At 40.5% G+C, this 16226-nt stretch overlaps 1 protein-coding gene and 1 long non-coding RNA gene across 4 annotated transcripts in view; one reads left to right on the top strand and one right to left on the bottom strand.

Moving 5' to 3' along the window:
- CRH (corticotropin releasing hormone) overlaps positions 1–15631 on the top strand; it is a 184100-nt gene extending 168469 nt beyond the window's left edge. The window contains exons 15-17 of one of the 2 annotated variants that reach the window (XM_073892838.1): positions 13498–13798; positions 14542–15150; positions 15383–15631. In XM_073892838.1, the coding sequence (XP_073748939.1) occupies positions 14556–15146 (591 nt within the window). In that variant the 5' untranslated portion in view covers positions 13498–13798; positions 14542–14555 and the 3' untranslated portion in view covers positions 15147–15150; positions 15383–15631. Of the gene's footprint in view, positions 1–13497; positions 13799–14541 lie in introns of both variants that reach the window. The other variant, XM_073892839.1, reaches the window with a different exon arrangement.
- On the bottom strand, positions 969–14924 carry LOC141372800 (uncharacterized). 2 transcript variants are annotated; one of them, XR_012378223.1, is made up of 3 exons: positions 14833–14924; positions 6337–6470; positions 969–1439 (listed from the first exon to the last, which is right to left on the bottom strand). It is a non-coding gene; the product is annotated as an uncharacterized lncRNA (long non-coding RNA). The 2 variants fall into 2 exon arrangements; XR_012378224.1 differs by lacking the exon at positions 969–1439 and adding an exon at positions 2082–2183.
- Positions 15632–16226: the final 595 nt, after the last annotated feature.

The raw sequence follows: 16226 nt of genomic DNA, 5'->3' as shown, positions 1-16226 counted from the left end.
CATTTTTACTTTTCTGACTACTCTCTCCTTCAAGAGCTCTCTTCCCTTCTGCTTCATGAGACCATTCTTTCTTGGTTCTCTTTCTCACTCTTGAACCACCCCTCCTCAGTCTCCCCCATGTTCTCTGGCTATCCTTTAAATCTTGACTGTCCTCAGCTCCCTCCCTGGCTTCTCTTCTCATCCTGCTCCACTTAGACTATTCCAAGCCATGGCTTCAACCTCTTGTTAAGGGTTCCAGTTCTCCATTCCTGCTCAGACTTCTCTCCAGAGCTCACATTCCTATTTACAACCGCTGGTTAGATATTTCTATCTGAATATTCCCTAGGTTCTTTAGTCTCAGTATTTTCCAAATAAGTCTTTTCATCTTCTTATCCCAAAATGCTATGTTCACCATCTGCCCCATAACCCAAGACAAAATGATGAGATCCATTTGGATTTCTCCCTCTGCCCTACAGCCTGCCTTTACTTGCCCTTAACATTTCTTGAGGCTGTGATTTCCCTCTCCAGCTCCTGCCATAGTTCAGATGATGAAAGCTAACACTCCCAGAGCACTTAATGTGTTCCAGAACCCATACTAAGGTTTTTGTGTACAACTCATTTAATCCTCACAGCAATAACTCTATGAGGTAAGTCCTATTATTATCCCCATTTTACAGATGAAGAAACTGAGGTACAGAAAGTTTATATGACCTACCCAGTCACACAAAAGGTAGGCTCTTAACAGACTGTTTGACAGCCTCTCAAGCACCTTGGATGAATCCCCAGCTTGCCTGAATCAGTTTCCTTCTGTGGAGCTCTTCCCAAACCTTCCTCCACCTGCCTGTCAGAGTAGACTCCCTTTGTACTCACAGAGCACTTACTGTAAATGTTGTTAGCATGTCTTCCTCGACGGGCAGTCAATACTTCAAGGGCAACAAGGATTTTACTTGTTCAATTTTATCTCCAGCATCTAGCCTGGGGCTGGGACATAGTAGAAGCACAGTAAATACTTTGGGGACTAGCAAGTATTTTGGGACTCTCTGGCCAGTTGAATTCAGTAGTTAGGGCCTGAATTGGGGTCTTGCTCTGGGCATATGTGTATCAGGTGAGGGACACACCCCCAGGACAGTCACAGAAACAGAAGTCACCAGTGTCAGGTTGAATTTGGCCAGGTGATCTTGGTTGCCTGACATTCCCTAGGATAATATAAGAAAATTTTGACAAAACATTGTGACCTGTTCTTGGCTTTGAGAATCCTACCAAATGGTGGGGAAATAAGAAACAAAACTCACGGCAAAGGCAGTATGCTAATCAGCTCCGTGTGTCTTGTCTCATGTTGCAAGAAAAAAGAATCATGCAAATGTTGTATAATTGTTTGTCTTCATTATGTGAGCTTGTTCCTCACTTCATTATGCACAGAATTTGCAAGTTGCTTTCTGCCTTCCTCCCATTTCAGATAGCTGATTTGAAATTTCAGGAAAGGTACATATTAATTAGCAGACCTCCATATAGCAAATATTAATTTAGAAACTGGTGTGAAGCATAAACATCAATGTAACATCCATTATAGAATGAGAAACCATATAAATGTTTTCAAGGCCCAGAGATATGGGGAGGTTGGAATCTATTTTGAGGATCTGGATAAGCACATTTTTTAGGAGATTGTCCCCATTGCTCCTGGGAATGACAGCAAAGGAATGGGATGTTCAGCATAGTTTATATAGAAGAGGTGTGAGAATTAAAATTAAAGAAGAAAAACCAAGAGCAAATGGCACATAACTATGGATAATACCTAGGTAAGTTTCCAGGGATGTTCCCACCAAGCCCAGATGTTTTAGTTCATGTTCTTTTGAGTGACATGAACACAAGTAGTGTGGTATTCCTCATAATTACACCTCGTGGTTAGTGCTGAGGAAAGAGACAAACCAGGAGCGTGGGGTAAATATGGGGCCTGTTCCTTCGAAACCATGTGACCTCACCCAAATCCTCCCCAGAGTCCTGGAAGGCCTGAGTGAGAAAGGGGAGAAGAGAACAGAGGAACTCTTTGGGGATCCCAGCACGCCTCCATGTATCAGCTGGGAGACATCAGCCAAGTTACTTGCCTATTCTGAGCCTTTGGTTCTTCATCTATGGACTATATAGATAATAACATCTACTTCTTAGCAGAGCTCCAGTGAGATGAGAAATAAGGAAGGTAAAGGCTTCTGGAAGAAGCATAAATAAGGGAAGCCATTATTACACTTTTTTTGACCAAAAGGGAAGTTGCTGCACTGTCCCAAAGTTCCCAGAGGAGAAGTCTTAGTGGCTAGTTCCTGAGAACCTGCTCAGCCCCTTTCAGGCTACCCTCCTATCAGAAGATTTCTGATAAAATCCCAGCAGATAAAAACATGGGGTTGACATTTTTGTATTTCATTAAAACCTCAAAGTTCCAATTTTCAGTCACTGCTGTGTTCATTCTTACATTTATTCTTGGCCCAAAGAAGGTGCTCAGTGTTGGAGAGAGCTGACATGGTTTCAGGGGCCCTGCCATTACTTTAGGGATGCGATTGGCATAGATACAAGGGCCCTGCTTTGAGCCTTCCCCTTCCTGGTGCTCCCAACCCTATCCTGACCAGTCTCACCACCCTGGCGCTGTACCAGGGAGGCCACCTGTGTATATGGGAATGGAGGTCTCAGTAGCACCATGCTCCAAGTCAGGAGCTGCCCCGTGATTAGACATAGAAATAGGAGCAGGAGGAACATGACAGCTCTTTTACAGAAATCTAAATGACCCAGCTTCAGGAGGTTTAGTGAAAAGCCTACTCTTTCCCATCTTCCCTCACAAAAAGCCCTATGAAAAGTTCAAGCACCTAGAAAAGCCACTGAAGGAGCCAAATAAATATATTTATGCATTTTCTAAATTTTAGGCCAGTGGAGAGACATACTTTTTATAAGTGCTCGAAAGGTGTAAACAGTAAGAAGGTAAGAGGAAGCTGAAGGGCTGCACAAGAAACTATATTTCAGAATATTTGATGGAATGGGATGAACATGAAATTATCAAAGAAATGAGACTTGGAAGAGGCCTGGTAGTCTAGGGCTGGCCTCCTGGGAAGTTGCGAAGGCAGCTGTACCTGTGCTGTCCCCACCTTCTCTCTCTGATTGAATAAAGGAGGGGGGTGGATCTATCTGGAGATTGATTCAGGGAAACAGATGAGTAAAGGGGATTTTAAAAAAATATGATGAATGATTATTTTCTGTTGCCTGACTTTAAAGCAGAGATTAAGAATGAACAATAGTAAGGTCATCCAAGGACATTTAGGGTATGGAGAAAATAAATGAACTCTCAGCCAACTTGATGTGAGTGGTCATCCAGGTTAAATTCAGAGAATCTGACAAGTCTATATCAGCCTGTGGGGCAGGAATTGAGAGTGTTCCCATCTGTGCTAGGGGTAACAATACCCACCTCCTGGAGTTTTGGGAGGATTAGCTGAGATGATGCATGGAAAGTGCCCAGAGCCCTGCCTGGCATGTCCCAAAGGCATTCCCATTAGGAAATGAGGGACTTACTGATCTTGGAATAGAAAAAAGATGTATATATTCTTGTATTTTATTTTTTATTAGGAATGTGGATATTTTTAACCCCTCCTTATAATGTAAAATTCTCCTTTGAGTACACCTAATTTTAGTTAAATGGATAAATGACCAGGCTAAGAATAGAAGTTTCAACAAAGAAATAATCCTTAAGTGAGCAGACATCTACCAAGTAGAGTGACACCAGCCAAACAGATATTTCCCAACTCAAAATAATGCTATTCCTAAGTAAAAAATGTATCTTTGTTTGAGAAGACAAGGCAGAACCTGAAATGTATATTGCTAAGTGAAAGAAGTCAGTTTGAAAAGGCTACATACTGTATGATTCCAACTGTATGTCATTCTGAAAAAGGCAAAACTATAAGGACAGTATGAAGATCAGGGGTTGGAGGAAGGGAGGGAGGGAGGAAGACACGAATAGGGGGATGTTCAGAACTGTGAAATGATTCTGTGTGATATTGTCATAGTGGACACATGACATGATGCATTTGTCAAAATTCACAGAATATACAACACAAAGAGTGAACCCTAAGGTAAACTATGGACTTTATTAGTAATAATGTATCAACATTGGTTCATCAGTTGTAACAAATGTAGCATACAAGTGCAAGATATTAATAATAATGACAATAGGGGAGAACTAAGGTGAAGGGAGAAAGAGCATATGGGAATTCCTTGTACTTTCTGCTCAATTTTTCTGTAAACCTAAAACTGCTCTTAAAAAAATTAAATCTATTAATTAATTTTTTTTCTTAAATCTTCTGGGTGACTGAAAAACCTCCGGTATTAGAAAATCTTATTGATTACATTTATTTTATTTCATTAATAAACATTATGCCTAATAAATATTGAGCTAATGCTAGGCTCTGAGGAGCTGAGATTAAATAGGGTCACTGCCTTCAGCAGCAACAACAACCACATCATTAGCTCAAAACAATAATACCTAATATTTATTGATTGCTTCTTATAGTCTAGGCCCTGAAATCACTCTCTCATTTAATCCCATAACCCTACGGGGGACAAATAAAGAAAGCAACATTTTATATTGGCTTGACAAATAAGGAAATAAGTTTGGAAAATTTAAATAACTTGTCTAAGGCCACCCACCTAGGAAATAATAGAGTCAAAACTGTATTGAAGTAATTGGACAACTGCCAATCAGAAGTCTAGAGGGCCCCACAGGAACAGGGAGCCAGGTAACATTCTTTATTCTATTTGTAAGGATGCTTTGAAGAGTTTTGTTCTTAGTGAAGTCTTCAAGTAAAGACATTAGAACAAATTCCATTAAAAACAAGAATCAGATATGGTTCTGCCTCAAAAAGCTGAGTAACTCTTTTTACAGAAGAAATCTATCAGATTGTATAATTGTATTTCTCCATACAAATTTGAAAAATCCCTTTATTGCAATTATTGTTGTTGCTGTGAAGAGTACATTAGCACAAATTAGAACTTTACAGCTATTGAGAATTAAACTACAAAGAAAACAAGTTGGAAAATGAGGTGAGGCTCACATATGTTTCTATATTTAACTTTATATGAATAGGAGCATTAAACTTCACTGCTGCTTGAGGCCATTAAAATCTTTTCATTATCCCAGGAACACTGTTGCTCAGATCACTTCTAAAATTCATGTGAAAGAGAACAGTGACTATGGCAAGTGAGACCTATCCTTTCTTTCCCACATATAGGTTTCATATAACCATCCTTTCAAGGGTTCGTTGACTCACAATTGTGAGACCACCTTGAATTAAGGTAGTCCTTCTTTTAAGTAGAACATAGTTAACCACCAGTAAACACCATGTATAAGCAGTGTACCAGCAGTGTACAGACTACAGAGTGGGAAGTAATCTCACAAAGAGCTAGAAAACAAACAAGCACACACACATGAGAAAAGACCTGTAGATCTCATAATGAAAGCTAATATCACATTTCCCACAAGTGGATGACAGAAGCCTTGGAGATGAAAAGAGCTTGCATCAAGGTTCAAAAAAGGCCTACACCCACAACCAGGAACAACATCTTTGAAATCCATAGCTCCTAAATGTTGACTGCTCATGGTCTCTGTCCATCCTTACAGCCCTCACTGCCTCCTGCCTCTTGAGTGACTGAATTTTTTTAGTGAAAAACCCAATATCACCCATTGCAATCAGTTTTGTCTAGGACACTTCTGCCTTTTCATACCCAAAAGAGGTCCTCCTTTGCAAGGTTGGCCCATAGATTTTGACTGGGTTAAATTACCGTAGAGACCAACTCCTTCTCCTTACTAGGAGGTATGCCAGCAGACCTGACCATTTATGGGTGGTAAGGGAGGGCTCTACAGTTATTTCCCAGGTGACCCTTCCCAGGGCAGATAATCCTGAGAAGCATTGGAAATAGACATCTCCCCATACCTTGAAACCCTATCTTCAAGGGTAAAAAGTGTCATCTTTAAAGTTTCTCTGAGGAGTGGTAGAAAATGACTCAGTAGCTCTAGTCATGTACTTTAATACAGATCCCAAAGAAAGTGTAGCTGGGCTCTGCATAAAATGCCTTGACTTATTATATCTCCCAACTAGTCCAACAGTATACTTGCTTTGTGGTCAGATAAGTCTGGGAAATGCTGAAGACTTGAATATTTACAGTGCAGGAAAAATATTTTAAAGTACTAGAAATTTCTGCAGTAAAAAACCTTTCTTTACATCTCCCCTCCTTCTCCATTTTTCCCCTTTGTAACACCAGTAACATTCCTAGGAGAGCTCTTTGAGAAATCTTTCTTTAGAGTCAAGAAATGTTCATGAATATAAATACCTGTGCAGGATGCTTGGTTGATAGATTTCTTTCTTATGACCAACTATTGTAAGATGATTAGTTCCTGCAAATTGCCCTTCATGACAGAAAGTTCACACACATCTTCTCACTGCCCTCCATCCATTATCTGGAGCCTCAAACAGAAAATTCAATGTATTATGATGTAAACAGAAAGGTCAGTCATGTCTATCAAGGCAAGGGCTTGTTAGAGAAGCAGAAACATGCCCCTTTTCTGTTGCTCTGAGTCATCTCCCCAGTTAGTTACTTCCTAACTTTTGGAAAAAATAAAGGGACAAATAACAAAATCCTTGCCATTTTCTGAAGAAAGGAGATGAGGCACCCAGTGGTTTCTGGATACTGAGAGAATTATTGACTGATGGGGAACTGAAAGGAAGCCCTGCCCCTACAAATCCCTGAACAGGGGTGTGGCTGCCCATAGGTAGTGTCCTAGGCTCCTGGAGCAATCATAGGAGACCCTGCCATTGTCTTATACAGCTCCTGGCATCACTGGCATGTGATGTTTATGCTACAGTGGCCCAGTGGTAATGACCATGGTAAAGACCATAAATTTATCTGCCGCCTCGCTCCTCCAATTCTCTCTAACAATATACTCTCTACTTCTCTATTCAGAGAAGTCTTTCCAAAATACATGAGTGTTTACCTCCCCTCCCTCTGAAATCCCATTAAAATGATAGTATAAACCCAAAATGATAAAGAGAATAGGATGAGGACCATAAGCAGGTAAGAGGGTTTAACAAAAGATGAAGTGGTATCTGAGGAAACAAGGCAGAGGATGCAGCTATAAAGGGTCTGCAGAGGGATAGCTGAGGAAGGAAAACAGAGAAGATCTGAAGTAAGAGGTAAGGAAGCCATTGCAGAAGGCACACAAAGGAGCAGGCAGCTGAGGAAGGATCCCACCTGCAGAACCCAAGAGGGACTCAGGACTTAGAAACTCCAAGTATCACCAAAGGCAGGAAGGAGAAAAGGGATCAAGTATTCAAAGGGATACTTGAAAGTCTATATAGGGAAGAGTTAACCCCTCTGCCAACCTTTCTTATCCTTTGTGGAGAACGTTGAACATTCAAATATCTACCTGTTAGGCAAAAAGCAAAGAAGTAAACATTTGTAAAGTATGTTGTTATTGGCTGAATTGCCTCCCCCCAACATTCATACGTTGAAGTTCTTATCCCCAGTACCTCAGAATGTGACTATATTTGGAGATAGGGTCTCTAAAGAGGTAATTAAAGTAAAATGAGGTTGTACGGATGGTAATACAGTATGACTGGTGTCTTTATAAGAGGATGAAATTAAGACATATTCACAGAGAAAAGACCATGTGAAGTCACAGGGAGAAGATGGCCATCTGCAAGACAAGGAAATAGACCTTAGAAGAAATCAACCCTGCTGAAACCTTAATCTTGGACTTGTAACCTCTAGAGACATGAGAAAATAAATTTCAGTTTAAACCACCCAGTCTATGGCACTTTGTGTTGGCAGCTTTAACAAACTAATACATATATTTTACTCAACTGAAGTTGAATAGTGTCACAGAAAAGTTCTCTGTAATTTGACATTGATGGGTATTACCATAGTAGTGACTGTTTCACCATCTGATCACCCTAAAGGGAAGGCTGTTTGGTGACAAGGTCCTTGTCCTTCACAGATAGTTCCCAGCCAGCTTTGTGTCACCTAATTCTTAAATATGAGAGTGCCACCATTTATATATAGGTTACCTTAAGAGACTTAAGGGAAGTCTCCAACATAAAATAGAGCAACCAAGATAAATAAATTTTTTTAAATGACCATGGATGGAATAGATGATTCAGAGAAAGAAAGTTAATGTTTCCTAGTTAATATTCTTAAAGAAATTTGAGAAAATATTACACTATAAAGCAAAAATAAGAGCTATGAAGAAAGGATGGAGAAAGAATAAAAAGCCTGGAAATTGAATATATGGCTGTAAAATAAAACTAATTGAAGAGCTGGAGGATATTTAGGAGCCCTCCAAGAAAATAGAATACAAAAGAAAGAGCCCTAAAAGGAGAGAATATAACAAACATAGAGGGCCAACAGGGAAGGAACATCTTCAATAAAAGTCCCAGAAAGAAGGAATAGAAAACAGAGGAGATTATCATAAAAATAATGCGAGAAATTTTCATATACTTGAAGAGCAAGAATCCCCAAATTCAAATGGATAAATGAGAAAAGACCCAATATCATTGTGAAATTTCAGAACATCAACAACAAAGAGAAAATACTAAAATCTTCAAGTGAGAATGAGAGAGAGGAAAAAGGGTCCTATAAAGAAATGAGAATCAGAATGACATTGGATTTCTCATCAGCAGCACTGGATGATAAAACACAGGGAACAATACTTTCAAAGTTCTAGAGGAAGACTGTGTTCAACCTGGAATTGTGTATCTTGCTAAAGTAGCATTTAAAACAATTATATGGGTAAAATAAAATCATTTTCAGAAATGCAAGAATTCAGAAAATCTACTTACTATACATCCTTTCTTAGAAAGTTAACTGCGGATGTGGTCCAGCAAAATACATTGAGAAATCAGGAAGAAATAAATCATGTGATTCTAGATAATGAATTCAATTGAGAATTCAATTCTGTACATCATATTTAGAAAGTAACCAGTCTAAAAGCAGCACGTTGTAGTGCTCAAGGAGAGGGGTCCTAAAAAAGAGGGGGAGGTTTGATAGATTACTTGTCATGATAGAAAATCTGAAAAAACAAAACACAGAAAACCAGGAACAAAATTAAGACAGTAATTCTAGGAAAAATCAGACTGTTGAATATAAAAAAAGATAACTTGGTGAAACAAAAACAAGAAAGGAAATATAATCAGAGTCTATGACTTTGTTATGCAGCAAACAACTTTTACAAAGTCAGTGATTTAAAACTATATTGCTTTAGTTTTAGGTCAACCTATAGTCAAAACACAGAAGATTTAACTATGGTTATGAAAAGATTAACACTGACAATCTAGAAGTAAAAGTACAGAGGAGAGAGCCTGGGGGATGGAGGTGCAGGAAGCTGTTTGAAAAGTTGAAGTGATACTAATATTCTCATTTACCATCTGGAAGTTAGCAGATCTTATTTGTATTTGAAAGATCAGGAAATGATTCAGTAGATGTATTACTTAAAGGTACAAAGGCAAGATGTAGAAGAAAAATTAAAAAGCAGGTCATTAGTATGGTGATATATAATGAATGTATAGAAATTGCAGTACATCCCCTTGCAGTCAATAAAATGGATGTCACTTAGATATAGGAAAATGTTTGAGATACTTTAAACAAAAAAAAGCAGACTATAACATTTTAGTTATAAAATGTTCATTTAATTATTTCACGATTATAGGCTTATGGGTCACTTTCTATACTTCATTCAACACATTTTCTGTAGTTCATCCATGTAGAAGGTGTATTGGTTGTTTACTGTGTTTTGGCACTATGCTAAGGGCTGTGAGTATTGAATATGGAAGTTTATAAAGACACTCAATCTCTGCCACACAGCTTACAGTCCAGAGAGGAAGATACATATTGTACCAGTAACTATTTAAAAATGTGAACTCTATGATGGAGGACATTCATGATGTTAGGAGAGCACTGAGCACAGATACTAAACTTAATCTAGGAATCTGAAAAAGAGTCCTTCAACCAATGACTTTTAAGTTTTAAATAAGAGAGATTTGTTTTATTTATGTTTTTTTTTTAAAGCAGAGATTCAAAATAAAAGCATATTGTTATTTCAATTACATAAATGTATGTGCTCAGGAAAAATTCTCAAGGGACACAAAATATTAACTGAGATTATCTTTCAATTTTGGAATCTGAGGAATTTCATATTTTTCTTTATACTTTTCTGGTTTTTCCAAGTTTCTACAAAGAGGGTGAGTGGCTTTGATAATAAAAGCTATTGTTACTGGTGAAGCAGTTAGGTATTTGTGCTGTTTGAGTTCCTTTCCCTAGTCCTACCTATGGAAGCTGAAGGCAGTTACTAATCTATCTGAAGCACAAACAGTTACCAAAACATCTGTCTACCCTAGGCATTTTTAAAGACTGTCATTGGAGATGGTAGATTCCTTTCAACAAACGTTTCAGTTAGCAAACTTGGAGACTGTGTTTGCCATGAATTTTGTTAATAGAGGCACATGTTGGGATACTCCTTGAAAGTGCAAGGAGATGCAGATGATAGGGATAAGCCCAGCAGTTACCTATTATTTCTGATGCTTCTTTATTTATTGGGCTACTGTGCCATGTCTTTTAAAATTTAACTATATCCTATAGTATGTTTTTATTGAAAAAATGTGGTTTAAAATGTAAAATAATCCCTGTTTTTATGCCTATGTTCCTTGGGTTGTGTTTTTAGGTTCTAAAAGCATTTAAATTGGTTCTCCAATGACTAGTTATTCCTACATGTAGGATCGAATCTATCAGTGGTGATTTTTATGGACTTGGAAATTTAGTTTACTGCACATATAAGTCCTCTGCATCATATTATTTCTCCAATCACACATTTATATCATTATTTTGAGAAACACATAACTCTGTATTTTATCCAAAGATCTTTTTTCTCCAACATGAACTAAGGTAGAAGATCAAATTAATGCATCATAAGTTGGCAATACATTTAAAAACCTCATGTTATAACTACAAGATTCATCTGAAAGGTAAATTGCAGTGTGTGCACTCAGAGATTTAAGATCAGGTGCCAGGGCATCAGCATGTCCAGAAAATCTCTATGTTCTCATGTCTTAAGAAATTTATTAATATAAGGAAAGTCTAGGATTGGTGTGTGAATGTGTCGCTTTATCTAACCTCATCTTCTCACTTCTATTTGTTTGTGTGTCTCTGTTAGAAAAAGGGGGAGGTTCAAAGGGTATTGTTATATTACAGAAATAGTACAGGCTGCTAGTCAAAAGAATTGGATTCTAATTCTGACTTCACCATTACCTAGGTAAATCACTTAATCTCTCTGGTTCTCACTTAAACCAAATGATCTCTTCAAGTCATTTCTAATGTAAATATCCAGTGATTTGATGAGATCTTACTTTTGGATAAATCACAAGTAAGGGCTACTCTGCCCAGTTCCTCCTCCTCTGGGATCCAGGCCTTTTGTGCTCACCCCTATTCAGAGCCACTCTGTCCCCCACCAACTACGTACTCCAGGAAAATCTCACAGCAAGAATTCAATAGTGATGAGGGAGCTATACTACAACAACATCCTTCATATGGCCCAAAGGAGAGAGATCTGAAGGGGTATGGGGTTAGTCAGAGTCCAAAACATGTGTCTTCTCTGGAGGAACCTCTCAGGCCTTCCCAGCTAAACTCGTGGTCTTATCCCTTTCCTGGTTCTTCTTCTGTATCCATTTACCTGAACTTCTTCCAAATCTACTTCCACCTCCAGATTGACCTCTAAGCTGATTCTGCCATTGGGGACAGTGAAGGGGTCATAAAGGAAAGTAAGCAAAAAAAGTTAAGATCCATTCAAAGGGAAAAAAGCTCACAATAACAAAAACCAAGGTTCTGTATGCCCCCTATCTACATAAAACACTGCTTTCCTATAGAAGCTCAACCATTTTCTATATAATTCTGATTTTCTATTAACAACCTACATCTTTCCCAGAAGACACATTTCTTTGTTCTCATATGTACATTTCATCTAAAAGTACATTCCATAGCACAATGATCCAACTATGGGCTGAATTCTCTGGAAACTGCCAGCATTTCTCTTTCTACCTTCCTTCTGTTTCTAAGAGCAGTTGTGGATTAGTATAGGGCTTCCAAAATGGAAGTTGAAATATGTATTGCATCATTTGTCATGTAGCTACAAAGGAAGCAGCAAAGCTAACCAGAAATGAGCAACAGGAAATTTCTGATAAAGAACTCATGGTTATCTAGAAGCTGAATTAAATCACAGACACCAGAGTTTGGAATTGCATTCTGAACTACAAAATTAGAGGTAACTGCCTCCTACTTACATGATAGTGTCAATTTAATTTGAAATTTGAGTATGGTTTTATAAGCTTAGCATTCCATTCTGTGGTAGTGCAGAGAGCATTTTTGTATTTATCAGGTTTCCATGCATTTAAATTTGGAAAAAGAGATGACAAAAAAAAAAAAAAAACAAAGACAAAAACAAAAAACAACAATCTGGGTATCCCTGATGTGGGTACTATGATGGATGTTGATAGTATTTAGAAATAAAATTAATGAGATTACCTTTTTATGGGCTCAATGTTCATCAATGAAAATATGTAACTGATGAATTGAGCCCTGTTATCAGGCAGTTTAAGCCTTTCCCAGCATAGAATAGGAAGATAGAATGGATGCTTCTCTCATTGGGTTTGCATCAAGTAGACCAAATGAAGATTGTATAACTGATGCAACTCTTACTTTTCTCTCTCTAATTTGGGAATAGAAAAATCCACAATTAATTTTGGATTCTGACAGGAGAGACAAAGGAGGAGCAGTGAAGTTCTGGGGGAATTTAAAATCTTGCTGCATCCCCAACTGACCCTAGTTTGGGCCACTAGGGCCCAAGATAGAAGCTGCTCCTGCCAATCATTTTTAAAAACTTTAGCCTCATTTCAAGAGACATTGGTCTTGCTTCTGCAGACTCGTAATTCCTTTATTTGCTCTTGGGAAGAAAAAGCAGGTAGAGGCTTAAAAGCTAGATATCCCTACTACCCTTGTTCATCATTCTTAACCAGGGAGAAAGCTGACGGGACACTTTGTCTCTAACAAAGGGATATTTTCAGATACTGAGGTGTTGCCAGAGACAACTGGTCAGAGAAGTTAGGAGGGAGAGGAAAGAGGAGGATCCAGATTCAACCCTTATAACTGGTTGCTGCTTTCCCCATAAGACTGTGCATTGATAGACCTCCTGTCCCTCGCATTTCCTTTTCCCTCCCCTCTCATACGATGTCTCTTTCTGACCCCAAATTTGACCTTTCATAGTAAGGGGTCAGTATGTTTTCACACTTGGGAAATCTCATTCAAGAATTCTTGTCAATGGACAAGTCATAAGAAGCCCTTCCATTTTAGGGCTCGTTGACGTCACCAAGGAGGCGATAAATATCTGTTGATATAATTGGATGTGAGATTCAGTGTTGAGATAGCAAAACTCTGCCCCTCGTTCTCTGGCAGGGCCCTATGATTTATGCAGGAGCAGAGGCAGCACGCAATCGAGCTGTCAAGAGAGCGTCAGCTTATTAGGCAAATGCTGCGTGGTTTCTGAAGAGGGTCGACGCTATAAAATCCCACTCCAGGCTCTGGTGTGGAGAAACTCAGAGCCCAAGTCCGTTGAGAGACTGAAGAGAAAGATAAGAGGTGAAGAAAAGAGAGTGAGGACAGAAAGGAGAGGGAAGAAAACCCCTGAAAAAGCCCGGAGACGTTCCTCTGCAGAGAGGCGGCAGCGCCCCACTCACCTGCAGAAGCACCTCAGAAGGTAGGGAGTGCCTAGACGGAACCGCGCCTCCAACTTTGCATTGCCTGAGCTGCCACGGTGTGCGCGGCAGAGCCGGGTGTCCCTGTGAGGGCATGTGTGTGAGTGTGAGTGTGTGTGCGTGCCTGTGTGTGTGCTGACTGTGCCTCAAGATTCCGGTAGTAGCCGGCATGTGTCAAAAGCAAACTTAGACGGCTGCTAATCATTCTTGGAACTGCCAGTTACTCCTCGCTGGCATTGTAGACCAGTCCCCGCCATCGATCCCGACCCCTGAGAGAAGGACGCAAGGGCTGGGATGGAGAAAGAGGAGGACGAGGCAGCAGTTCTGAATTTGGAGGACGACGCGGAAACATCCGGAAAGGGAGGGGTGGGGGCGGGGGAGATCTAAAATTTGTAGATCTTCTCTAGAGCTCGGGGAATCAGTTTTGGGAATCGTTAGAAGGGGGACTCAGAGACCCTCCGAGGGTCTCGGAAGAAGAAGGGTCCCTCCAGCCTGACGAGGGGCTGAGCTTGGTGCTGAGCTCTGTAGTAGTCCCTTTCCTGCCGCCCCCCATCCCTCCAACTCTAGAAGTCCTAGTTCGAGAGCTTCAGCACCGCGGACAGTGCCTGCCCGAACCCCTGAGGCACGTCTGTGGGTGTCATGTAGGAGGACCCCGAGCGCACCTCCCATTTGAGCTAAACTCTGACCAACTCTTTCTCTCTCTTCCCTTCTCTCATTCCGCTCTCCGCGCACCTCTCTGCCTCAGCGAGCGCCCCTAACATGCGGCTGCCGCTGCTCTTGTCCGCGGGCGTCCTGCTGGTGGCTCTCCTGCCCTGCCCACCATGCAGGGCCCTCGTCAGCCGGGGGCCCATCCCCGGCGCCCGGCAGGTGCCGCAGCACCCCCAGCCCATGGATTTCTTTCAGCTGCCGCCGCAGCCCCAGCAGCCCCAACAGCCTCAGGCTCGGCCCGTCCTGCTCCGCATGGGGGAGGAATATTTCCTCCGCCTGGGTAACCTCAACAAGAGCCCCGCTGCGCCCCTCTTGCCCGCCTCTTCACCTGTCGCTGGCGGCAGCGGCAGCCGCCTTTCGCCGGACGAGGCGGCCGCCAACTTTTTCCGCGCGTTGCTGCAGCAGCTGCCGCTGCCCCGGCGCCCGCTCGACAGCCCCGCAGGTCCCGCCGAGCGCGGAGCGGAGAACGCCCTTGGCAGCCGCCAAGAGACACCGGAGAGGGAGAGGCGATCCGAGGAACCTCCCATCTCGCTGGATCTCACCTTCCACCTCCTCCGAGAAGTCTTGGAAATGGCCAGGGCCGAACAGTTAGCGCAGCAAGCTCACAGCAACAGGAAACTGATGGAGATTATTGGGAAATAAAACGGTGCGTTTGACCAAAAAGATGCAGCATTTAGCACAAAAAAGTTAAAAAAAAAATACAGTATTCCGTACCATAGCGTTGCTCTGATACCATTTGTTTATTTTTTTATAGCTTGAAGCCTAGACGATATACAGCAAGAGAGCCTATACTTAATTAGCATGCACAAAGTGTATTCACGTGCAGTAACAGCAACAAAATGTTATTTGTATTGTCTACTTTTAGTTTCCATTTCCAGGTGTCTTTAATGGTGTATAGAAAGTGTAGACCCAGAAGGAAATGTTTTGAAGCAGACAGAAGTCACCCAATTTATTTTGTTGTGGTCTGAGCCAAAGAGAATGTCACTCTCTTGGGTGGGTGAAACAAAATCTGTAAGCTCTTTGAATCAACCTTTCCTTGTAAACGTTTCAGTAATAAAACATCTCTCCCAATCCTTGGTCCATTTGGTTGTGTAAAAGAATGTTGAATATTTATATTTTTAATAAAAGCTGCAAAGGTAATCATGACTTTATTTTTTCTTTTCAATGTTCATAGAGTAAAACTCTCAGCTCCTGGCTTCCTTCACCCTGACTTCAGCACAAGAGAAAACAAAACTCCTTGCATTAATTTCCTACTAAAAATACATACATACACCAGTGGCTTACACAGATACTGCAATTGCCTCTCTGTACCTCAGATTACTCCTCTGAGGTTAAGTTAAATAATTTAGGAAGTTACTTCCAGCTTTAAGACTTGGTAATTCTATGAATGGAAGATCAATTCATAATGGAAATAATAATTAACCCTGATTAACTATAAGTTGTTAAATAATTGTAGAGGGCAGGAAAAGAGGAAAGGCAAAGAGGAGAAGGGTTCACAGGGCATTCCTCCAAAGTACAGGGCCAACACTGCTTATTTTTGTTTTTGTTTGTGGTGTGAGAAAGACTCACTTTATCAAGCTACTACTTTGGTACCATAAAATATAGTTTTTCTATGCTATTTTCCAGTGCCTACTTCTAATAGGAGAAACTTGATAGCTTCTCCACTTGAAGCAACAAATTTAATTGCTATGAAATGGCGCTTGGGAAAATGTTTCATATAAA

This window comes from Callorhinus ursinus, unplaced genomic scaffold (genome assembly GCF_003265705.2).
Source record: "Callorhinus ursinus isolate GAN/ISIS: 27379988/994484 unplaced genomic scaffold, GSC_fseal_2.0 scaffold5, whole genome shotgun sequence".
NCBI lineage: Eukaryota > Metazoa > Chordata > Mammalia > Carnivora > Otariidae > Callorhinus > Callorhinus ursinus.
The sequence above is the reverse complement of the archived record's forward strand: the minus strand, read 5'-3'. Positions and strand labels throughout refer to the sequence as shown.